The sequence below is a fragment of the Podarcis raffonei genome, chromosome 10 (assembly GCF_027172205.1).
Source record: "Podarcis raffonei isolate rPodRaf1 chromosome 10, rPodRaf1.pri, whole genome shotgun sequence".
In the NCBI taxonomy this organism is placed as follows: Eukaryota; Metazoa; Chordata; class Lepidosauria; order Squamata; family Lacertidae; genus Podarcis; species Podarcis raffonei.
In genome coordinates this window covers 57778856-57800868 of record NC_070611.1, presented here as the reverse complement: position 1 = coordinate 57800868, position 22013 = coordinate 57778856, and the positions used below count along the sequence as shown (strand labels likewise).

Below are 22013 nucleotides of genomic sequence, written 5' to 3'. Positions count from 1 at the left end.
CCGATGGGGCTGTCCCTTCCAGAAGTCTCTCTGAGATGCTCCTTTCAGGACAGGATCTGGTTAGCCTATGGATGTGATCTGTACAAGGGCTTCTCTGTTGCCAATTCAGGCAAGAGGACATCCCTCTTTGGGCATTATAATGAAGTATTTGGTTACCACACTGGGGAGGGGGGAATAGTATGTCTGTATGTACTTATGTACGTATGACAATTTCATTATAAAAAGTCTCTAAGCAGTGTGCAACAACTAAAAACACAACAGTGAAAAAATGCAGTATGGGCTGGAGTGCCCCCAGCTTGCTCCCCTTGCCAAATCACCCTCCCTTTCCCCCACTCCCAATTCCTTTCTCTTTTCCTCCCCCCCCCAATTCTCACCCCCCTCTCCTCCCCACTAATTTGCAGCAAAGCTATTGACTGGGAGAGGGTTAGGTCAGATGAGTGCCAGCTGTTAGGATTCTTCTTCCGTGTTTGCAGTCATGAGAATGTTGTCTATCACATGACGGTGTATGGTTTCATTCCACAGAGTGGGAAGTGACGGAGACAGGACGTTTTGAACTACTGTGTTCCGGAATGTAGGACTATTGTCCTTTGTTTCTTTCTCTTTGCTGTCTGATGAGAAAGAGGAAGGAGCTAAGGCAGAATGCTCCAAGTGTATTATATGTAAATAAAGAAGATTAGCCAAGATACTGAGCTATTGAGTTTGTTACGTGAATCGCCAATACTCTGCAGGATCCCTAAGTGCGCTGATGCTTCTTGAGATCAGTCGCTGTGATGTTTGGGCTGAAGAAAGCTTTTGAAGCTCCTGAACAATCGACCAGGAGGGAGAGAACATGCTAGTCGGGCATGTGTCTCAGCCAGGGTCCTACACAAGTGTAGGACAATCCTAACCCCGCCGGCTGCTATTGGAGAAGACGGAGAGGGGATTTGATAGCATACTTTAAACACCTGAGGGTCTGTTGCATAGGAAAAGACTTGTTATCTGCTGCCCCAAAGGGCAGGGTTACATTCTAAAGGGGTTAGGAACCAGGGAAGAAATGGTAGATTTTACTTGAACTTTAGGATACTTTTCTCAAGAGCAGTTCAACAACAAAACTGATTTGCCTAAAGGGTTGGTAGGCTCTCTTCTCACTAGAGCAAAGGCTGGGAAGCCACTTGCCAGTGATTCTCTAGCTCTGAATGTCCTGTACAGGCTGTGACCATTTTGCGCACGTACAATTGACACACAACCACTGATGCGTGGGTCCTTTTGGAATTGGAGGGGGGTGGAATGGGGGCAGAACAGGGGCATAACGCTGTGTGACGGACAGGTTTATGCATGCTCCACTGGCAAGCATGGTGGCCAAGAACGGAACCCCCATGCAAAATGGTCACTTCCTGTATTGAGCAGTGGGTTGGGCTACAAAGACGCCTTCCACCTCCATTATGCTGGGACAGAAAGGTCTCAGATACATGTAGAGTTGCCAGCTATTTCACCAGCTGCTGATCCTGTGCAGTGCCATGCCAACATGGACAAGGACTAACGGGCAATGTGATCTCCACATTACCAAATTCTGCAGGTCAAGCTGCACAGACTGGGGGTGTTGCAGATTTTATTTTTTGCATCCCTAGACAGGGAACATCTCTCTAAAACGATGGATGTCTAAGAAAACATCTGCTGAGCTGTTGGTTGCATTCCTTGCCCTTCCCAGAGCCACAATGGAGGCTGGCGCTGATGGAATGTCACTGCAACACTGAATTGAGTAACTGCCAAGAACATTATGACGGCCGCTGCTATGATGACACCTGTCACTGCCAATATGTTATTGCTACACCACCACCAATTCACCGCCAGACTGTTTGCTAGGTCATCGGCGCAGAAACACTGTGGTGGCTGTTAATAGCTTCCTTCTCACATTGCAAGGGTGTCTGCTGTGCTCTCTCAGATCTCGACAATGCACACAAATATATTGCTGGGAAGAGGCAAAACTATGATGTCTCTTAAAGCTCTAGGAAGCCCCACCTTTCCGGCTGTTGGCACTGTTGTCTTTAGAAAGCAGTTGACTGTTCACAGTGCAAACCCAGAGAAGTAAAGTACCACTGCTAAGCCATCAGGGTAGGTAAATGTCTGTACCACCCTTCATCCAGGATCACAGGGCAGTGATAAAAATACACAACATAGCAACAAACAAAAACAATACCCCCACGGCAACAGTATTATTATCATTATTATGAAGGTTCATAAAGAGGTCAAAGTCCATTAAGTAGAGCTGACATTTTTTGTTTTTGTTTTTCTGAACCCTTCTCTTGAGCTTGTAAGGGCAGTTCGATCAGCAGACATGAGCAGGGAACAATGTTTCTCCTCCATGCTGCAAAAATCACTTGCTTATTTCCCGCAAAGCGAACTTATGTTCCAGGCAGACTGGTTTCTTTTTTCTGATCAGTTGGCAACTTAATGTTCTGGGATTGTTTAATTGTATCACTTTCTAGTAGAGGATGCTTTAAATAGGAAGTAGGGGGAGGAGGTTGGCGGGCTTCTAACAACTCCCCTCTTCCCCCAGTAGTTGTGTGCCGAAAACTGGCTGTGCGAATGACTCAGAAGCAGCGCTTTGCATGGCTATGCAATGTGACTGCTGGATGATCTCTCTCTCTCTCATCTCTCTGGCAAGAGCCACACAGCCTCTTGTGACTTCCTCCTGATGCCGCTGATGCCCTGCTTCGTTCATATTCATGGCACAGAGGTGGGGGATCAGAACAGACCACAGAACTGCAGCTCTTCTCCCTCATCACAGGCATGTTTTGAAGAGGAGCTGAGATGCCACTGGCAGAGGAGGAGGAGGAATTCGATTCAGCACCCATTTAAAGGAGGATTTCTCAAACTCACACTTTCTGAAACAATTCACATGAACGAAACACACACACACCCTTCAAGATTCGCACGTATCTGAATCTTGCAATGCAGTTCTCCAACCAACCAACCAATGTTTTTTCCCCAAAATATATGCATATATTGGGGGAAAGTGTGCATAAGAATGAAGGTAGCAGTGAAAATAACATGCAGGGGTATATGGGGAAACTGCAAAAAAATGTGGGCGTTAGTCTATACTGCATATTAAAATTGTGCAGGATGGGTCTATAGGCTGATTCCATATAGACGACTGCTTCTTTTATTTCTTTCACCACTGCACATTTGAACTGCTGCTAATAAGCCCTTGCTTTAAGCAAGCATGCCTTCGAAATCTCACAACTCCAGGAAACTCTATAGAGGTTGGATGCCGCATCTCCAAAGGGGTCACTACTGTTAACTATATATGCAGTAGGATTTTTGAGTGCCCGCACACACAGTAGAAATGCCTGGAAGCAGCTGAGAACCCTTTTGGCCTGGCCCTTTCCCGCTGTCTTGCACAAGAATCAGAAGATGCAGTTTCCCTCTTTCCATGAGACAATTCAGCTTCTGTGAACTGCAAACGCTCCCGAGTTATTTTTAAAGGTGCGTCAGCTTCTACGTCTGCATCAGCAAGAGAGAGGCATCAATGGCAGTTACAGCAGCAGCATTGGCTCAGGGGAGGGCTTGAGCTGGCAAAGATCCCAGGCTGCTTTTGGTGTGGACTAAAATATGTGAAGCAGTTTGGGGGGGGGAGTCACATAAATTTATGTAGGGCTGGGGCTGGAAGGACTATAAAGGTCTCTGATCCAAGCCTAGGCACCGTGGGAAGAAAATGAGGGGGGCACATCTGACCAGTGGCTTTCACCACTCACCAAGGGGTGCAAATTAGGAGTGGTGAAATCCCAGTTTTGTTTGGTGGAAGAGCAGTAAGGGAGGGGAGGATCCAGTGGCTTGTGCTTTGAGTTGTTGTCTGTGATACTGATCAGTATCATCGAATCACAGAATTGTAGAGTTAGAATGGACCCCAAGGGTCATCTAGTCCAAGCCCCCACAGTGCAGGAATCTCAGCTAAAGCATCCATGACAGATGGCCATCTAACCTCTGCTTAAAAACATCCAAGGAAGGAGAGTCCAGAACCTCCCAAGGGAGACCGTTCCATTGTTGAACAGCTCTTACTGTCAGAAAGTTTTTCCTGATATTTAGTCATCTCCTTTCTTGTAACATGAAGTCATTGGTTCAAGTCCTACCCTCCAGACCAGGAGAAAATAAGCTTGTTCCGTCTTCCATATTTGAAGATGGCTATCCTCTCTCCTCCCAGTCTCCTCTTCTCCAGGATAAACATACCTGGCTTATTCAACCCCTCCTCATAAGGCTTGGTTTCCAGACCCTTGATCATCTTGGTTGCCCTCCTCTGCACACGTTCCAACTTGTCAACATCCTTCTTAAATTGTGGTGCCCAGAAATGGACACAGTACTCCAGGTGTGGTCTGACCAAGGAAGAATAGAGCAGTACTATGGGTTCCCTTGATATGGACACTATACAGTTTAATGCCTATATCTTTAAGCAAATCTATTTTGTATAGTCATATCATACTGTATTGTTTTAATTAGTGTTTTTATGGAGCAGTCGAGTAATTTCGTTGTCCCTGAGAGGGGGCAATGACAATAAAGATATTATTATTATTATTATTATTATTATTATTATTATTATTATTATTATCATTCCTCAAGGGTTGAGGGTTGATACAAAGCACACGTAAGCAGTTCTTTTGTATTGAGTCAGAGAGCTGGTCCACCTACCTCAGTATTGCCTCCATCGATTGGCAGTGGCCCTCCAGGGATTCAGGTAGAAGGTATTATAAGCCCTACCTGAAGATGCCAGGAATTGAACCTGGGATCTTTTGCATGCGAAGCACGTGCTCTTTATAGCAGATACAGTAGAAAGGGAAATAGCTTGCTCTTCTCAAAGCACAATAATAATTCAACTATAAAACCCAACTAATAACACAACCCAGTCATAAATCTTTAAAGCTTATCTAGATGTGATATTCATAACGTTCCCCAAGCTGAAGGTCAATTGGGATGTTAACATGTCAGAGCAGATATAGCAGACGGGGAAACGACTTGCACGTCTGGACACATATTCATAACTCAACCTAGCAGAGGACATGACTTTCTGTGTTATGGTAAAGGGGACAACGGGCATGGGGCATGGATGTCAGCCTTCCCACAGGTCTCATAGTGCTAGGGGCTTCTTGCAGGGTCTGCCTGTATGTATTGTGACAGCTTGACATGAGCAAAGAATAGCCAACAGATAATGCTATGGGTTTGGGCCATTTTCCTCCCTGTCCAGACTTGACTTTTAAAAGAGGATTGACCCAATTCATGTTGGATAAGGCAATCAATGGGTCCTGGGAATCACCAGTGGGGAGAGTGCTGTTGCACTCAGGTCCTGCTCATGGGCTTCACCCAGGCATCTGGTGGGCCTGCTCCAGCAGAGCTGCTGTTTGCGCAACTTTTTCCATGGAGATGAATGGTTTGCATAAGGATATGTTCTGTTTCCTTCTGTTTCGTTGCTTTGTGCATCTAATGTACCTTCCCACTTGCACTTATGCATAGGCTCACAGCCTGAAATGAACTCCAGAGCATATGGATCTGACTGTGACCGAGAATGGTGAGCTGCTGACTCAGATGAGCACAGCGTGTCTCTTCCCTACCAACACCTCTGAATGGTGCAACATTCAGGTCAGCCCTCTAGTTACTTCATGGTGACTCCTCTCCCCATTTATTTATTTTTAATCTACGTGAAGTGGCTCACGTTCCTCCATATGCTGGCTGCCAAGAGCCCAACCTTCATGATCATCATTGCAACTCAGACCTGGAGCTGCTGCTGCAGTTATCAATGTAATGCAGACCCATGGGAAGATGGCTCAGGCTGTGGGATTCATAGTCAGCAGGCAATGTTAAGTCATGGGAGACCTCATGTGACGTCTTCACCATCAGCACTATTGTAGAAAGAGCTGAAAATAAGATGCAGATGACAGGCCAGTTGGAAAGTGTTTTCCGGCAGGGTGAGCTTAGTGCCAATAAGAATCTGTGGGTGAACTCGAACGTGGCACTAAGTCTCTCATTCCACCAGTGCCATGGAATGTTCTCTTTACACAATGGAATGTTCTCCCCCATCTCCCCTCCCCCATGTGCCCCCTAAATCTGTTTGAGGGGTTCCCCTGACTCTCTGGAGAAGATTTGTGTAGCTTCTTAAGTTCCCCATGCTGCAGTATCGTATCAGAAGACAATGGGAGATACAATCCCATTTTTCACTCAGCGTCGCCTTGCTGGAAGTAGCCTAAGAAGCCAGAGAGTGAAAGTTGGGGTGAAATAAATGAACAGGCATAGTGGGTGGAGGAATATTTTAAAATCAGTTTCCGTTTTCATCCCTGTGGGGATGAAAACTGAAAGTGACTCTTACATTGTCATCCACGAGAGATATATGATTGTACTAAATTCACACAGGCATTTGTGGAAATCCCTGCATTGTGAGCAGACAGGTGTGTGGGTTGCAGTGGTGAAGCCACATGCAGAAGACTTGCTATCCTCTGTTGAAATGTTACTTGTGTTCTCATAGACTTCTCTGACTGGCTCGTTTTTAATATATATATATATATATATATATATATATATATATATATATATATATATATATATATATCATCAACGTTATGATTCCTAATCTCAGGCCAGTCTTCATGAGAAGCAATTGCATTATTAGGGGGCACCCATAATACACACCTCACCCCATCTTGTCAAGGTTGTAAGTTCTTGTTCCTGCAACATATCTTGGCTATCCTCAGCTCCAGCTTAGTTAGGGTTTTGTTGTGCCCAGACTAGAACACAATAATCAGGGCAGCCACTTACAAAGTGTTGTAATGTGCTCCCAGTTCTCAATTCCCAGCTGGGGCTAGGCAAAAGCCACATTCTACACCTGCTGAGGCTTCTAGGTCGCAGTTGACTGCAAGCACATATATGTAAAACAAAACGTAGTTGGCTAGTTTCTAGGATACGAAGACTGAACCTGACAAAATACTTGTAGCTAGGTGGAGCTGTTGGCAATTATTCCTGGCCATGCTCACAGATTCAAATTAGCACAACCTACCCACTGGCACTAGGGACGTGGGTGGCGCTGTGGGTTAAACCACAGAGCCTAGGACCTGCTGATCGAAAGGTTGGCGGTTCGAATCCCCGTGACGGGGTGAGCTCCCGTTGCTCGGTCCCAGCTCCTGCCCACCTAGCAGTTCGAAAGCACCTCAAAGTGCGAGTAGATAAATAGGGACCGCTCTCCAGCGGGAAGGTAAACGGTGTTTCCGTGTGCTGCGCTGGTGCTGGCTCACCAGATGTAGCTTAGTCACGCTGGCCACATGACCCGGAAGCTGTCTTCGGACAAGCGCCGGCTCCCGGCCTCTTGAGCGAGATGAGCATGCAACCCCAGAGTTGGGCACGACTGGACCTGTTGGTCAGGGGTACCTTTACCTTTACCTTTACCCACTGGCATGGGACGCAGGTGTCACTGTGGGTTAAACCACAGAGCCTAGGACTTGTTGATCAGAAGGTCAGCGGTTTGAATCCCTGTGATGGGGTGAGCTTCCGTTGCTTGGTCGCTGCTCCTGCCAATCTAGCAGCTCAAAAGCACGTCAAAGTGCAAGTAGATAAATAGGTACCGCTCCGGTGGGAAGGTAAACGGTGTTTCCTTGCACTGCTCTGGTTCACCAGAAGCGGCTTAGTCATGCTGGCCACATGACCTGGAAGCTGTACGCCGGCTCCCTCGGCCAATAAAGCGAGTTGAGCACAGCAACCCCAGAGTTGGTCACGACTGGACCTAATGGTTCTTTACCTTTACCTTTTACCCACTGGCATGTAAGTCCCACTAAAAATTGTAGAAATTTGCCTTGTCCAAGAGCCATGTGTCAAGAGCCATGTGTGAACTACACTGCAGTCCACACAGTTCTTAACCCTGGCCTTTGACACCCAATATATACATGATCCCTTTTGACTGTTTTTAAAACAGTTGTATCCTGCCCTTGAAACCTCATGGTGAAGGGCAGGTGAGAAATTGAATTAATAAAAATTTAATAATAAAAATGGCAACAATAAATCAGAGAGCCAGATTAGCTGCAGCTAACTTAAGGGTTACTGAAATGAATGGTGAAAACTAGTTGTAACTACCTTGTCCCATTGATTTCAATGGAACCTAAGTGCATCTGTCCCTGTTCTGAATTGGGACCATGACATTTCACCTACATGAGTGTATGTTGGTGTGGGGGGGCCTGTAGCCACCATCACTGGAAGGTGGTTAAGGCTGCAGTCCTTATACACACTTACTTGGAAGTAAGTTTAATGCAGCGTGGTTTTCTTCTGAGTGGACATACGGTATATAGGATTGCACTGTAAACTGTCCATAGATGTTCTGCAATGCTTGTGACTAATTGGCAGATAGATTCCAGGTTCTGCAACACATTACGTTAATCAAGTGCATTATGGTGCTTCAGGGAACGATAATAACGAAGCTGCCCATAGAATTATTTGTAAAGAGCTCCTTCATGTTTACCCTCACAATTTCCCTGAAACGGAGGGACTCCCATTGACTGGATTCATCCGCTGGTGACTTGAAAGGGAGGCGCAGCTGGTACATAAATGTTTGGCAATGTGTTAACATTAAGAGAAGAACTGCATTCAAAGGAAAGCAAAGGCAAACAAATGCAAACAAAGCTCGCTGTGAAAGGATACCTGGACCGTCTTTCTAAAGAAACCAATGCACATGCCATGTGGATTTTCATATTCAGACCACAGGGCACAAGCCACTAGGTAGCTGTCAAACACAATTCAGTTGAATGGAAACTGTGTAAGAGCACAAGCCCTCCTATGATCTTCCCCTCTAGTACAGGGGAATGAGCAGCTGAGGTGCATAAATAAGAGGAGGGCTCCGTCACATCCTCTGCCTCTGCAGTTTAATGGGTCCTTTGATTTTTCTCTTCGCTCTCATTGAAGAGATTGGGTGGGTGGGCTTTGGGGGAGACGACTCCATCCAGAGTTCTAGATTTTATTTTAAGGGCATTTTCACAGGTGTATCCACAATCTGATGGATCATGTCCATGTGTTAAAAGACTCCTTTTAGAGGGTTTGGTAAATGCCAAGCCTACGGCTGAAAAAACGTATTATTCCGGAAGGGAATCCAATCTGTTCAGCGTGCTGAGAGATCACTTGCAAATAATGATGCACTTTTCACAACTGGAGCTGGTCTACTGTCCCAGTAATCATTTTAATTGTATGGAGTGAGGGGACATGTTTCAAGAACACCCTTCCACATGCTGCTTCCAGCAGGGTGATCAGCATTATCCAAACTGAGAGAGAGAGACCACCACCTTTTGGGCACAGAAATCCTGGTGCCACCGAAGATTTGTTACTCAAAGTAAGCCCCCCAGCCCATGTGCATTCAATAATATTGGGGAAGGAGGAGGGACAGGACACGACGGAGGCAAAGAAGACAGATTTGCACAAGTGACATATCTCAATATAATTTCTAAAACTCTATTAATTGAACAGATAAAATACATCTTGTCTATTTCTGTTACAAAATATTAGCCATTTGGAGTCTTTGCTAGATGTGAGCACACCGCTGTTCCCAAAGGAAGCTTCTCTTGTACAGCAGGAAACAGGTACAGACAGACGGACAGACAGGTGCTCTCGAATAGCCTACACACACAGGTAAGTAACATTTGTTTTCTTGCTCGGAGAACAGAAAGAAAGATTCGGTGGGATGTGCCAAGTGACAACTGAGTGGAGAGGAAAGGAACAAAAACAGAGAGATCTTTAAAGCTTCTGAACCATGGAGCAGTGAAGAGACAATGGGCTTAGCAGCCACTAGAGTGTAACAGACATCACTCAAGAACTACTATCAACAGTTCTAGGCTCTAGTCTGGCCTCGTTGGTGGGTTCACAGGAGATGGAATATACTACGTAGGCCTGGCAGAGCAACATGCTGGAAATTCTCTCCTACCCCACAACCTGCTACTTCTGTTTTTATTTTAAAGGCAGAATCTTCCTGGCAGGCATCAAATCCAGAGATCCAAGGGACACTGATTGTTTCAGATATCCCCTAAATTCTCAAGAAGTGCTGCTTCAAAGCCAACCGTATTATGTGATGGTTATAAGAAGGTTAGGCTACAAAAGAACACACCGGTCCCCTATAATAACACTGCTGTGAAGTGGAAGCTGTTAGTGCCATTAGTGACTAATACTGCTTTCTTTGAGGAGAAAAAAACTATGATGTTTCTGTTCCAGTTTGAAGCCTAAACGCACACACATATATCTTTAGGAGCTGAAAAGAGGTGGTGGTGGGGAAACAAGGTGAAAATGCATTTTTAAAGTATGTCCTACAAGATACTACACTGTAATAGACAGGAAGTAATGGCTCAAATCATGATTTATTTTACATTTCAAATAGGGGAGGAAAAGGTAATTGAGCCTTTGCCCTACATCGATTCTCCAGACACTATCGGCAGCTTCGCTGATTAAACAATATCACATGGAGAAGCTGGGGAGGAATTGTCTATCCAAGACGCTGGAGGTCCTTCTACATTTGTGACTAACAATAGTGAGCCAGATGGATCACTCACTCACATATCCACTGCAATAATCCTGGAAGCCTATCTACACTGCAGACTTTACCTATCAAGGCCCTTCCCACAGACCCAGAAATGGTGCCACTTACACACACACACACACACACACACACACACACACACACACACTATTATAGACTAATAGTGCCCAGGAAGAGGAATTTAATGTTAAATCCGGTTAACTCTGTAGTGTAGAACTGACATCCTTTATGTTAAAAGTTATGCAAAAGGCGCTTGTTATTGCAACTCTTCTCCAGCTCTCATTATTTAATAGGCATTCCTTATTTCAGGTGTTGTAGCTCTTCAATGGGGATGGGGAACTTGCAGCTCTCCAGTTCTGGCTGGACTCCAACTCCCATGAGCCCCAATGGTGAAGGACGAAGGGAGTTGTATTCTAATAACATCTGGAGGGCTGGAAGTTTTCCATCCCTGCTCTATAGAAGCCTTTGTTAACTTTGTGTGTTTTGGACTACAACTCCCATCAGCTCCAGCAAGCATAACTGTACTGATCGGTGTAGTAGTACAAAACATCTGAAGTATATCATGTTGGTTGGTGAAGGCTGCAGAATATCCTACGTTTGGGCCTTGCTGGCTGCTTGTTGGGAGTTGTAGTCCAGAACATCTGGAGGGCACTGGGTTCTTGAAGGTTATTCTATAGTCTCCTTCATTTTGGAAATGCTTATTAATCTACTGTAGCTGATTCCTAAATTAAGGCTAGAAAGCTACTTAATTGGGATGGAAGTGTTCAAGAGTGACTCGTACACAAAGATCATAATCCAGAAATATATGAACTTACACCCTGCTGAAATTAATGTGCGTGCATAACCTTGTGCTGCGTTATGGCCTAAGAATATGATGAGATAGATCTTACAGGTCTTTAATTTATAGAATGCATGACCATCTTCTAGCCTTAGTGGGTGAATATTCCATGCTTACCTCTGTAGTGTTGCATGGATGCACATCATCCCAGCTTGACTATTTCTCTAGACAACTGCTGTTTGCTTCTCTTTTTAAAATACAGGATAAACCAAAGGCAGCGGCAGCTGTCAGCAATGTGGCATGGCTTGCAGACTTTCTTCAAGCAAAGCTCCCTGCTTAAACTTGTGACCACAAAAGATCCCTGCTGTTCTCACCACTGGAAAAAACGCCATCGCCTAAGTCTGTGAATTGCTTTGGGCAACATCGTCACACATAGCAAGTGGCACATCAGGTTCCGAAATCCACCACTCATTTAATATGTTTTAAACTCCCATCTCCCTAACTGCACACAACACTAGAGATTAGACGGACTGCAGTTGTGTATCTGGGAGGGCATTGGTGTGAACATTTTCTAATAGCTAACCAACCAGGCAATTGTGGCCTTTTAAACACAGACTTTAATTAACATGGACTTCCAATTAAATACTTGTGTGTCGTCCTCAAGAAACTCCCAGTGTAAGTATGGGACTACTAGACCTCAATTTTGAAGGTGATGGGATATGCCTGATTCTCTTTTTCAGTACTGTATCTCATGACTTTCCTAAACCACACACTTCCATATGACACAGTCCTGAAACATGAAGACATGTCGGTGTGGCCACAGTAATCTAGAAACTCATGCAAAGGCAGTCTTTTCGAGCCTGAACCCCTCCAGATATTGCTGGACTCCCATTCCCATCAACATGTCCAATTGCCAGGGATCATGGGAGTTGTGATACACAAAATCTGGAGGGTACCAGGTTATGGAAGGCTGACCTGGGGTGTACACTGAGCGTAACTGGAAACAATGTGTCTTTGGTTTCACCCGGGGAAAATTAAGATTGGCTAGCTTTGAGAACTGCTCAGACAAACACCAAAACACATACTTGCCTGTATTATGGCTGCCTTTTTCTCTAATGGCCATGACTAATATCTGCCTAAGCTAGCCTCCCCTAACCTGGTGCCCCCCCCCCATTTTGGATTGTAATTTTGGATTACCATTTCCATTGGCTGCGGGCATCATAGCCAATGATCAAGAATTATGGGAGCTATAGTCAAATATCTGGAGGACGTAAGGTTGGGGAAGGCTAAGTTAGGTTGACCCTGATATGCTCAAGATTTAAGAATGGCCAATAAAATATGCATATACAACTAAACACAGTTGGTTATAACAGAAAGTATCTGGCAACCATTTAGAATAAGTAGAGATAGGCATTCCACATGGTTACTCATTATGGTTCTTTGGTTCACAAGCACTGATATTCTGCCTTCAGTGCTCCAAATTGGACTGATTTAGTATCCAAGCATTTCACATAGAAAATAACTCCAAACAGTTGTACAGAAATCAACCCTTGTAAATGGAGGCAACATTTTCTGGTTCAATAACTTGAGCTACATATGGTGTTGAGCTCACAGTAGCCTTATACACTCATTCTTCACGGGTTTAACTTGACTCAGGACCCCAGGCCCTAGAACATACTTGAAATTTGTGAAATAATACTACTAGCAATTAGGGACCAAGAATAATTTCAGGGAGGAGGAGAGATTGGATAATAGCATCCTCCCTGCTCAGAAATCCCCTAGCCATTATAAACTACCCCGTTATAAATCTCCCGTTTGGATTTTGCCTTGGCTGGTCATCTCTGGTTTCAGCCCATACTTTCCCCCATAGAGTCCCTGGATTTGCAAATCTGTCCCTGGACAAATTCCGTCCCCGGAATATCCCCAGATTTGCAAATGTCCCCAGATTTGTCCTCGGGAAACGTGGCAGTGGCAGCCTCAGCAGCCCGGAGCCAGCCTGGTAGCGCAGTTTGCTCTGGCTGGCTTCAGGAGCTGCTCGCTGCCACTGCTGAAGGGGAACCAGGGACATCCGGCACTACAGATCTCCTTCCCCCTTCCCCCTTTGTTTTGACAGATCGGGGGAGGCTTGAGAGTCACGGGTGGGCGTTGCCCAGGAGGGGTGCAAGGAGCATAGTTTCTCTGCTAGGTAAGATGCAAAGCCCTTCTTTTGCACCGTGAAACATAAATGCGCAGTTTTTTTAAAAAAACTGGGCAACAGCCGCCCGCCCGTGACTCCTGAGCCTGCCTCAATCAGTCAAGACAAAGGAGGAAGGGGGCAGGAGATCGGGGGAGGCTCGGGAGTCATGGGTGTGTGGTGTGCTGTTGCCCAGTTTTTTTAAAAACTGTGCATTTATGTTTCACAGGGTGCGAAAGAAGGTCTTTGCACCTTTATACAATATGCATGTGTGCTTGGGCCCAGGGTCTTTTGCCTCACCATCCCCACTACTGACTCCCTGTTGCTACTCAGCTTCCCAAAAAAAAAGAAAGAAAAAAAAAGAAAAAGTGTCCCCGGATTTATTGAAAAAAATCTGGTAACCATGCATTTGTACTTAATTGCAGTTAGCCAGAAACTTTCTTTTTATAAATAATATTGGCTGCTCTTTTCCTTCCTCCTCCCTGCTCCCAGCAAGTTGTATGTTTAGGGAACTGTGTGGGTGTGTGGAATAAGAATAAAATGCCAGAGAGGGCTGCTGGTGAATGGATTTGTTTCGGACCTTTAGAGAATTCATACTCTGGACCCTGCCCCCCAAGGGCCACTGGGAGGCTGCACACACACCTTACCCCCCCAGGAAGAACGTCATGGCAAAGGAGAGACCAAACTGGTCCCATCCATCATCCCGGGAAGGAGCAGCTGCTCCCAATGCTTACTTCCCCCTCCCCATGTGTTTTGCCTTTTCCATCTTGTATTGGGGACTGCCATCTTTTAATAAATGGACAGTGCTTAGGAAATCTTAGATACCTTAAACCTGTTAAATCACCACCACCCCCAAAGGCTCAGGAATACCCACTATTTGCTCACAGGGCCAATCAAGCAATCAAAGCGCAGCAAGCTGGGATTGGGGAGAATGAGGCAGGATAGCTCAGTCGATAGAGCACAAGACTCATAATCTCAGGGTTGTGGGTTTGAGTCCCACATTGGGTGAAAGATTCCTGGATTGCAGGAGGTTTGAATGGATAACCGCAGTGGCTCCTTCCAATTCTACAATTCAATTATTCTATCTCTATCTCTATTTGGCCATAGAAGGAAGGAAGGAAGGAAGGGAGGGAGGGAGGGAGGGAGGGAGGGTGGGTTGATTCCAGCCAGTGCAGTCAGCACTGAGCTAGGTGTGACAAGAGTATGATTCAGTATAAGGTAGTTTCTTATGTTCCTATCATCTGGTACTTTAATACAGTCATTCTCAATCTCCAGGCCTTTTCAAGTTAGAAATTAAACAGAATAGAGGAAGGGGAGAGATTGACATCTGAGGCAGTATGTCCTATGAAGCATATCTTCACATCATCCCAAATCTATTATTAATTACCCTGATCTCTCTCTCTTCTCAGAACTTCATAGACTGCCATAAATATTTCATCCAAAAAACAATTATTTCATCAAATACTTCAAGGTTTCTGTAGCCAATTTGTGTTAAATGTCAAGCGAAATTTAATTTATTTATCTAAACACACCTATCCACCCATGCTTTAACTAAGGAACTGTGCAGAAACGTACATGCCTTCCAAGGCTGCAACAGATGCCAAAAGAGAAACTGACAGTGATTCCTAGATGCTCTGAACAGAGAGCCAGGTTAAAGGTTTGGGCCCAAACATTTCAATCATTGCCCCTCTTGGCAAAAAGCTTTCCATTAAGGGAGAAGAGGTTGAATTGTGCATTACACTGTATACTGCCTCCATTTCTCTTCCCTTTCCCCTTAAAGGTTACCAGTACTGTGGGAGGGGAGCTTCTTAGGAGTGTATTAGCTCAGCTTTAATTCTTAATTTTGCAACTTCATGTCTCCTGTCTCAGAGGCCACACCTGGGCTACACAAATTTCCGTGCTATAGTAACAGGACAAGTGTGACAACAGGGCCAAAGCAGGCATACTAAACAGGGACAGCCCTCCCATTAGGCAACCTGAGAATGGCGGTCTGATTTTTGGCTGCCATAATAATAGGAATGGATCCCTCTGTCAGTTGATTCTTGCAGTTTCTCATTTTCCCAATCCTAAAATCAATTCTCTGCATTTCTGGAGCAATTTGCAATGTATGCATTTTTTATGCATACAGTATATGCAATTTTGTACCCATGACTTGGCTGGAGAATTGCATTACAAAATTCAGATAAGTGCGAAGTTTGAAGGACGGCTGTGTTCCTGTTCCTGGATTGCTTCAGAAAGTTTGAATTTGGTAGGCTTGCCTTTAGATGCAAGGTGAATCGAATTTATCCCACACCTCTAGCAGAAAATCTTTAGTTACTTAATTTATTACTGCTGAATTCTCATTGCCAGAGAAGGAGAGGGGTGCTGGTGGGATTTTCTGCCTCAGATACCAAAATAACTTGACTTGACTTTGGCATTAGGCACCTCAGGCAGCAATTGATCTTGGGCTGGTCTGACTTGAAAATGAAAACTTAACAAAGCACAACCAAGAAAGATGCCTTGGTTCAGAGAAAGTGGGCAGGAAGGAAAATCCTTCTCTCCCTCTCATAATACTACAACCTTGGCTCATCCAATGAAGCTGAAAGGTGCAAAATTCAGGACAGACTAAAGGAAAAACTCCTTCACACAGTACATAACTGAACAATGGAACGGCTACCACAAGAAGTTGTGATGTCCACCAACTTGGACAGCTTTAGAGGATTAGACAAATCCACAGAGGATAAGGCTACTAATCATGGTGACTATACACTAACTCCGATATCAGAGGCAGTAGGCCTCTAAACATCAGTTGCTTGAGAACATGACCAAAAGAGTGCTGTGGTAGCCATGTTCTGGAAGTTTCCATGGGCATTTGTTTGGCCACTGAGGAAACAGAATGCTGGTCTAGGTAGGCCTTTGGTCTGACCCAGCAGGGGTCTTCTTACGTAGGGATTTTAAAGACACGCGTGCGCACAGAAAGAATATGAGTGCAGTTGAAACTAAATTTAGCATCATTCAGCGATAGCATTTGATCTAAGTCAGTAGCGGGGAACCTTTTCCATCCTGAGGGATGCATTCCCTTCTGGCCAACCTACTAGATGCCAGTGGTAGTTGGGGCCCGAGGCAAAAGCTGGTGTAGCAACCCATGTAAATCTAACTTTTCTATGGTAGACTTATTTCTATCCGCATCTATACCATACATCTGGGCAAGCAAGAGGCATTGCTAAGAGTCCAGGGACAGATTCCAGCAAGGTAGGCTGTGAAGAAGGGCCAAGGCTGAGGTGGGGGTGTAGCCTGGAAGAGGCCTGAAAGCCTGAAAGCTGGATGTGTTAAAGAACCACCACTGGGCCATAAAACCAGGTATAGAAGGCATTGCCTTATTCCTCAGGCCCTCCTCATGTGAATAAGCCTCATAATGCCCAAAGCAGCAAGTGTGCTGAAAGCAACCTCTTGACATAACGTCGCACTGTAGCTCTAACTCGATGGTGCTACGTGGGTGCCTCTCTGCTGCAGCAGGGCTCCAGCCTTGCCATCAAAACTGCTGACTCCTGTGTTTCTGCCACACATGAGAAGTGAAAACCCAAAGCTCTCTTTCTTTCTCTCTCACACACACATACGCACACAGTCTTTAAAAATAAATAAATAAGAGACTTAGAACTTGTTCTGCCCTATTTCCAAATCCTAAAGTTGATCTTCTTAAGCCTCACAGGGAAATACGAGTGAGCAAGAGCAAAGCCCTTAAGCTAATTAATACTACTTCCCCCCCTCCCCATCTTTGCGCGCGGGGAGATATTTTTTCTAAAAATACAGCCATAGCCCATTTTAATACCATCTTTCTGCACGTCAGCATCTCTGGAAACAGCGAGGAGCTGAGCTCTGCTTTCATCTCCTCCCTCTGGGACTCCCCACCCACCTTGCCATATTTTGGGGCAGGGGGAGAGAGAGATGAGGAAAGAACGAAGGGACCAACCTGGTGTTAATGAGTTTGTGCTTACATGGCTGGCTACAGTGAGACAGTATCAGAGCCTGCTCTGAAAGGTGGGATACAAATAATTAGCAATAAACAAACCCTTAATTCACTACAATATGATTTGTTTACATGTTCATAAAAGCAAAACAAAAGAGGCTTTGGATAATGAGTTGCTCCTTGCCTCTCCTCCGTACCATTTCGGCAAACAGGATTTCGTTTCATCTTCTTGGAAACACTAAGGCAGGTTAAGGTCAGAAGTTCGATGCGAGCACACAGAAATGTCCAAAGCATGACTCAACATGTATGATGTGTTTCCCTGCCTGCGTGAACATCTATTGCTGATTCAGGATAACGTATGAGATAGAGGGAGGCCAAAGGAAACATGAAAGCAGAGGAGAACCTGGAATCTGCTCTAAAACAGGGACACTCGTGGCGTGACAGGGGGATGGATGCAGCTGCTACCCTGCTTCTCCCATGCCTTCTTTGCCCTCCTTTCCTGGGGGTGTCATACGAAGTCACTTGAGGTTCTGCAAAATGTTTGTGCACCAAAGATAGATTCTGTGTGAAGGAAGCACAAACGTTAGTGGAGAGCCTATAAAGAGGGGCTGTAGTGGGAATTTCTGAGGGGTGGGGATAGCCTTCCTTTTGCCAAATTAACCCTGTTCTGTTTCGTGAGATACCTCATGGACCTCCTACAGGCTGCAAAGCGGGACATAAATACAGTAAATAACTAAACACACACACAATTTTAAAAAAATGTGCAGAAGGCTCAGCCTGTCAAGATGATCAATCTGAGAAAGTGGCCATGTCGGGAAGATTTCAAGATCTATTCTCTGCCTTCACCCAAACTTCCCCAGAGCTGCCCAGGTCTTCCTTTAGTGAGCAGGGTCCATACACATCAAACCATAAAGGTGTGTATTTACAAGTGGTGCATTTCTGATGGCGTCCAGCAAAGTTTTCTGAGTACGATGCAGAAAGGGTGTTTTTTTATCTCCAAAGTGAGGCCATCTTTGTGTTCAGCTGTAGCATGAGGTGGGTGGGGAACAACAGTCTCCTAATTCCACTTTCCCTTCCCCTCTCTCTCTCTCTCTCTCTGGCTTTCCTCTTCCAACCAGCTTGCTGTGAGAGAACAAGACAGCCCCAAAAGGCAATGAGAAGAAAGTGTGATGAGTGGCACAAGTTTTCAGCTCCAGTTTAGCAAGCTGCAGTGGTGGCGGCGGCAGCAGCCCCAGCGGTTCCTCGGCCCCAACAAGGTAGACTATCAAAGTCAGTGCTCTCCCCATAAGGGAACTCAAGTCAATTTTGGTCAGAAACCTGGGAATGGTCTGGGAATGGTGAGGAAACAAAGAAGCTGAAGAGGTAAGGAAAGAGAGACAGGAAATGGAATGGAAAACAAAGAGCAAAGAAGGCCAAGTAACACCTGTCAGAAACAGTGGCAGAACAGCGCCATGTTTGTTGGAAGGGAGGTAAATGTACACGGCTGAATGGATGGAAGGCTGGTCAGGAAACATCTTCAGAAACGCTCAGGCAGTTTCCACAGGTTGGCCCTCACAAACAGAATCAATCATTCCAGGAGATATGATAACCAACTTAAGTCCCATAACGGCGTGTTTGTTGCACAACCTGTTGTTTACTTATCCTTCATTATTATCATTTGCTTTTCTCGCATGCCTCTCCCCGACCCCCTCTCTCGTTTTTTTTTTCAGTTTTACTAAAAAATAAATCACAAACTAGATTTTTCTTTGAAGACCGAAAAAGGGTCCCATGGTTAAGTCTGTGCTGTTTGGCTAGTGCTGGTGGAGCTGCTACACTAGACTGCGTGAGCCGCTGGAATACCGGCGCCTCTGAAGCAAGGAGCTGGGGGGACAGGTCTGGTGCGGGTGGTTGTAGGGCGGCGGCGGCGGCGGAAGCGGGGGCTGATGGATGATTTTCACCGGGGTCCCTTGGAGCCCGCTGCCTAGACCACGCAAGGGGGTGGAGCTGCAGGAATCAGAGGACACGTAGCGTGTCAGAGTCTGGTTGAGGGCCGGCTCCATGCGAGCGAGGCACGGCTTGTCCAAGACTATAACTTTGACAATCTGCTGGCACTGTACAAGTGTCCCTGCCGAGGCAGGGTAAGAGGGCACCAATGCTGTCTCCAGCCTCTCCCGCGGCATGTTAGGATGCGTGCTGGGCTGCATTCCACTCTCGAGCCCCGGGACAGAGTTGTGCTGGTACGTTTGAAGCCTGTTGTGAATTGACACCTAGTTTAGAAACAGTCAAAGAAGCATTAAATGTTACAAGACTTCTTCCCATCTCCTGCTAATGGGCTGCCCTTTACCCGACCACCCTCCATCAATGGACCTTCCCCCCCCATAAACCACAGCCCTGAATCTCCTCCTCCCCCAACGTGGTCCTCCTTCCACCCCTCTTTCCCACCTCCCCACAAGCACGGCCCCTGAAAAGTTCCTTCTAGAAAATAAAGATCCCCATTACAGCAAAGGCGGTGATGCTGTTTCCACATACAGCACAACCTCAACTATCCAGATTGAGCAAATGCAATCAAATTGTGGCACTTTGAGCAGGTCAGGGAGAGATTTTAACTTTACAAAATGAAGGCTGCTAATGGCCTGGCCCCAACTGCCTCTTATTCCAGGAAGAACAGCCTTATTGCTTAGGTTATTCTTTTTGTCAATTACATCCCCCTTTTCCCTTTTTTCCTGTTGTTATGGTACTTAAGAGAAAGAAAGCAATTGGAGATAAGGACTCTCTTATTTTTGCTTTGTAGTTATAAAGTTCCCTCTTTGACTGAGCTCTGTTCTGCAAGCAGAGTTCCTACGAAACCCTGACTCATCATGCAATCCATGGGCCAACGAGGCAGAAAGAGGGGAGGATAATTGAGGTTGCACATCTTTGCAAGGAGGAAAAAAAATGAGATTTGCTGATGCTCAGAGAAAGACTTGAGCTCTTCCCAGCTCCTGTCTTTCCAAGCAGGAAGGTGCACACATGACTCACTAATCTGTTTACAAAAGGAGAAAATTAAAAAAAGGAACAGGGACGAGAGAGAGAAAAAGCAGAAATCTGACATATTTCAGCAAATTTGCAGCTCGCTCTGATCCACTCGATGGTTTGCAAGTGAAAGGAAATGGTTTTACACACGCCAAAAAGGAAAAGGAAAAAAGTACCCATTTAGCTTGTACAATGGTTAAAAAAAGAAAAGAAAAGAAATCTGATGGAATGGCAGCAGATCAGGTAGTCTCAGAGAAAATGGAGATGCTCACTTCTGCAGAGGAGGAAGAAGAGGGAGAGGGGAGGAAGAAGGGCTTGAAGTGTCTTTGAAGAGAAAGCCCACAGGGTTTCCCAACATTAGACTGAAAGCAGGAACTAGGCTGGAACTGGGCTCCCTATGGAAAGGGCTATTTATGGTACAAGGGGGAGAACTCCTAGAATAAAGAGTTTCAGAAGGACACAGCTCCCCAGGAGAGGAGGAGGAGGAAACTAGGAATGGGAAGAGAAGGGTCTCTTCCATGGTGGACAGATCTGGGGCCCTGTCTGCCTGATTCTGGAATCACCTGAAGGAACATATATTTGTGAACTGTCTCCTTGGAATTTTGCATCCCTGAACTGAAAACCCTTCCTGGAGAAATGTTTGCAGGCCCAACAGCTGTGTATGAGGCCGGGGAGATGCCCGTCCCTCCTCCCCAGCAGCAGGAATGTCATCAGGGTAATGAAATTGGGTTTCTGAAACCAGCATGAACTGGGTCTGAGGAATTATGCCTGTGGCAGCTGGGTTTTTTCCCAGGCCGTGGAACAGAAAGCTGGGGCGTGGGTGTAAAATGGCCTCTGTGGAAAGAGGCCTAATCAGCAAGAAAGAGGAGTTGGAGCTGGAAATGGAGGCTGATTGAGGAAATGCTTGTTTGCGAAGAACTGCAGCTCCTGCCCCTATGGCAAGTAAGACTTGCAGGGAGATGGAGCTATCTGCTTGGTGAAAGAGGCTTGGGAAAGGACAAAGCTGGGGCAAACGAAATATTCTGGATATCTCTCCCAGATGACAGCTTTCTTGGTGAGCTGAGATCCACAGGAAGACTCCTACAACAGAGTCCTTGCTCCCAAATAAGGACAGGCAAGAAAGTTCCTCCAACAACCCTCCCCAAATTGGGAAATGATTGGCCTAAGCTTTCAACTTAAGAAGAGTCCCAGTGAATATGGGAAAGTTTGGTCTATGCTTTCAATATATGAAGCCTGTGACGAGGGCCCAGTGTCTAGGGCAGAAGAAGCTATGAGGGAAAGGTCATAGCAGTGAGTTTTAGCGGGGGGTCCTGCGATGGCGGTGGCCTGCCAGCAGAGTTCACCTCAGCTGTGTCTCTGATTTCTCCTGAAAGTGTGTTGGGTGGGGATGAGGAAGGAGCAGGTTAGTCTCCAGAGTTCGGGCGCTCGCTCCATGAAGGATGTGTTAACAGTTACTGAAACGGCTTGAAAAAAAATGCTTTGAAGTTTAATCTGGATTTGAAAGTTGTATTACCCGTCCTAGCAGTAACTTTTTATTGTATCTCTGGAAATTGGTAAAATTGTCAGTCTGGCAGGGGAGGCATTGATTAAAACCTGAGAAAAGAAA

At 45.6% G+C, this 22013-nt stretch overlaps 1 protein-coding gene across 7 annotated transcripts in view; it reads right to left on the bottom strand.

The window, feature by feature from the left end:
* Positions 1-16774: 16774 nt before the first annotated feature.
* Positions 16775-22013, bottom strand: part of IQSEC3 (IQ motif and Sec7 domain ArfGEF 3) — a 165057-nt gene continuing 159818 nt past the window's right edge. For 2 of the 7 annotated variants that reach the window (XM_053405189.1, XM_053405190.1), the window contains exon 14: positions 16775-19662. In XM_053405189.1, the coding sequence (XP_053261164.1) occupies positions 19225-19662 (438 nt within the window). In that variant the 3' untranslated portion in view covers positions 16775-19224. Of the gene's footprint in view, positions 19663-19823; positions 22001-22013 lie in introns of those variants that run through there. The other 5 variants (XM_053405191.1, XM_053405195.1, XM_053405192.1 and 2 more) reach the window with 4 other exon arrangements.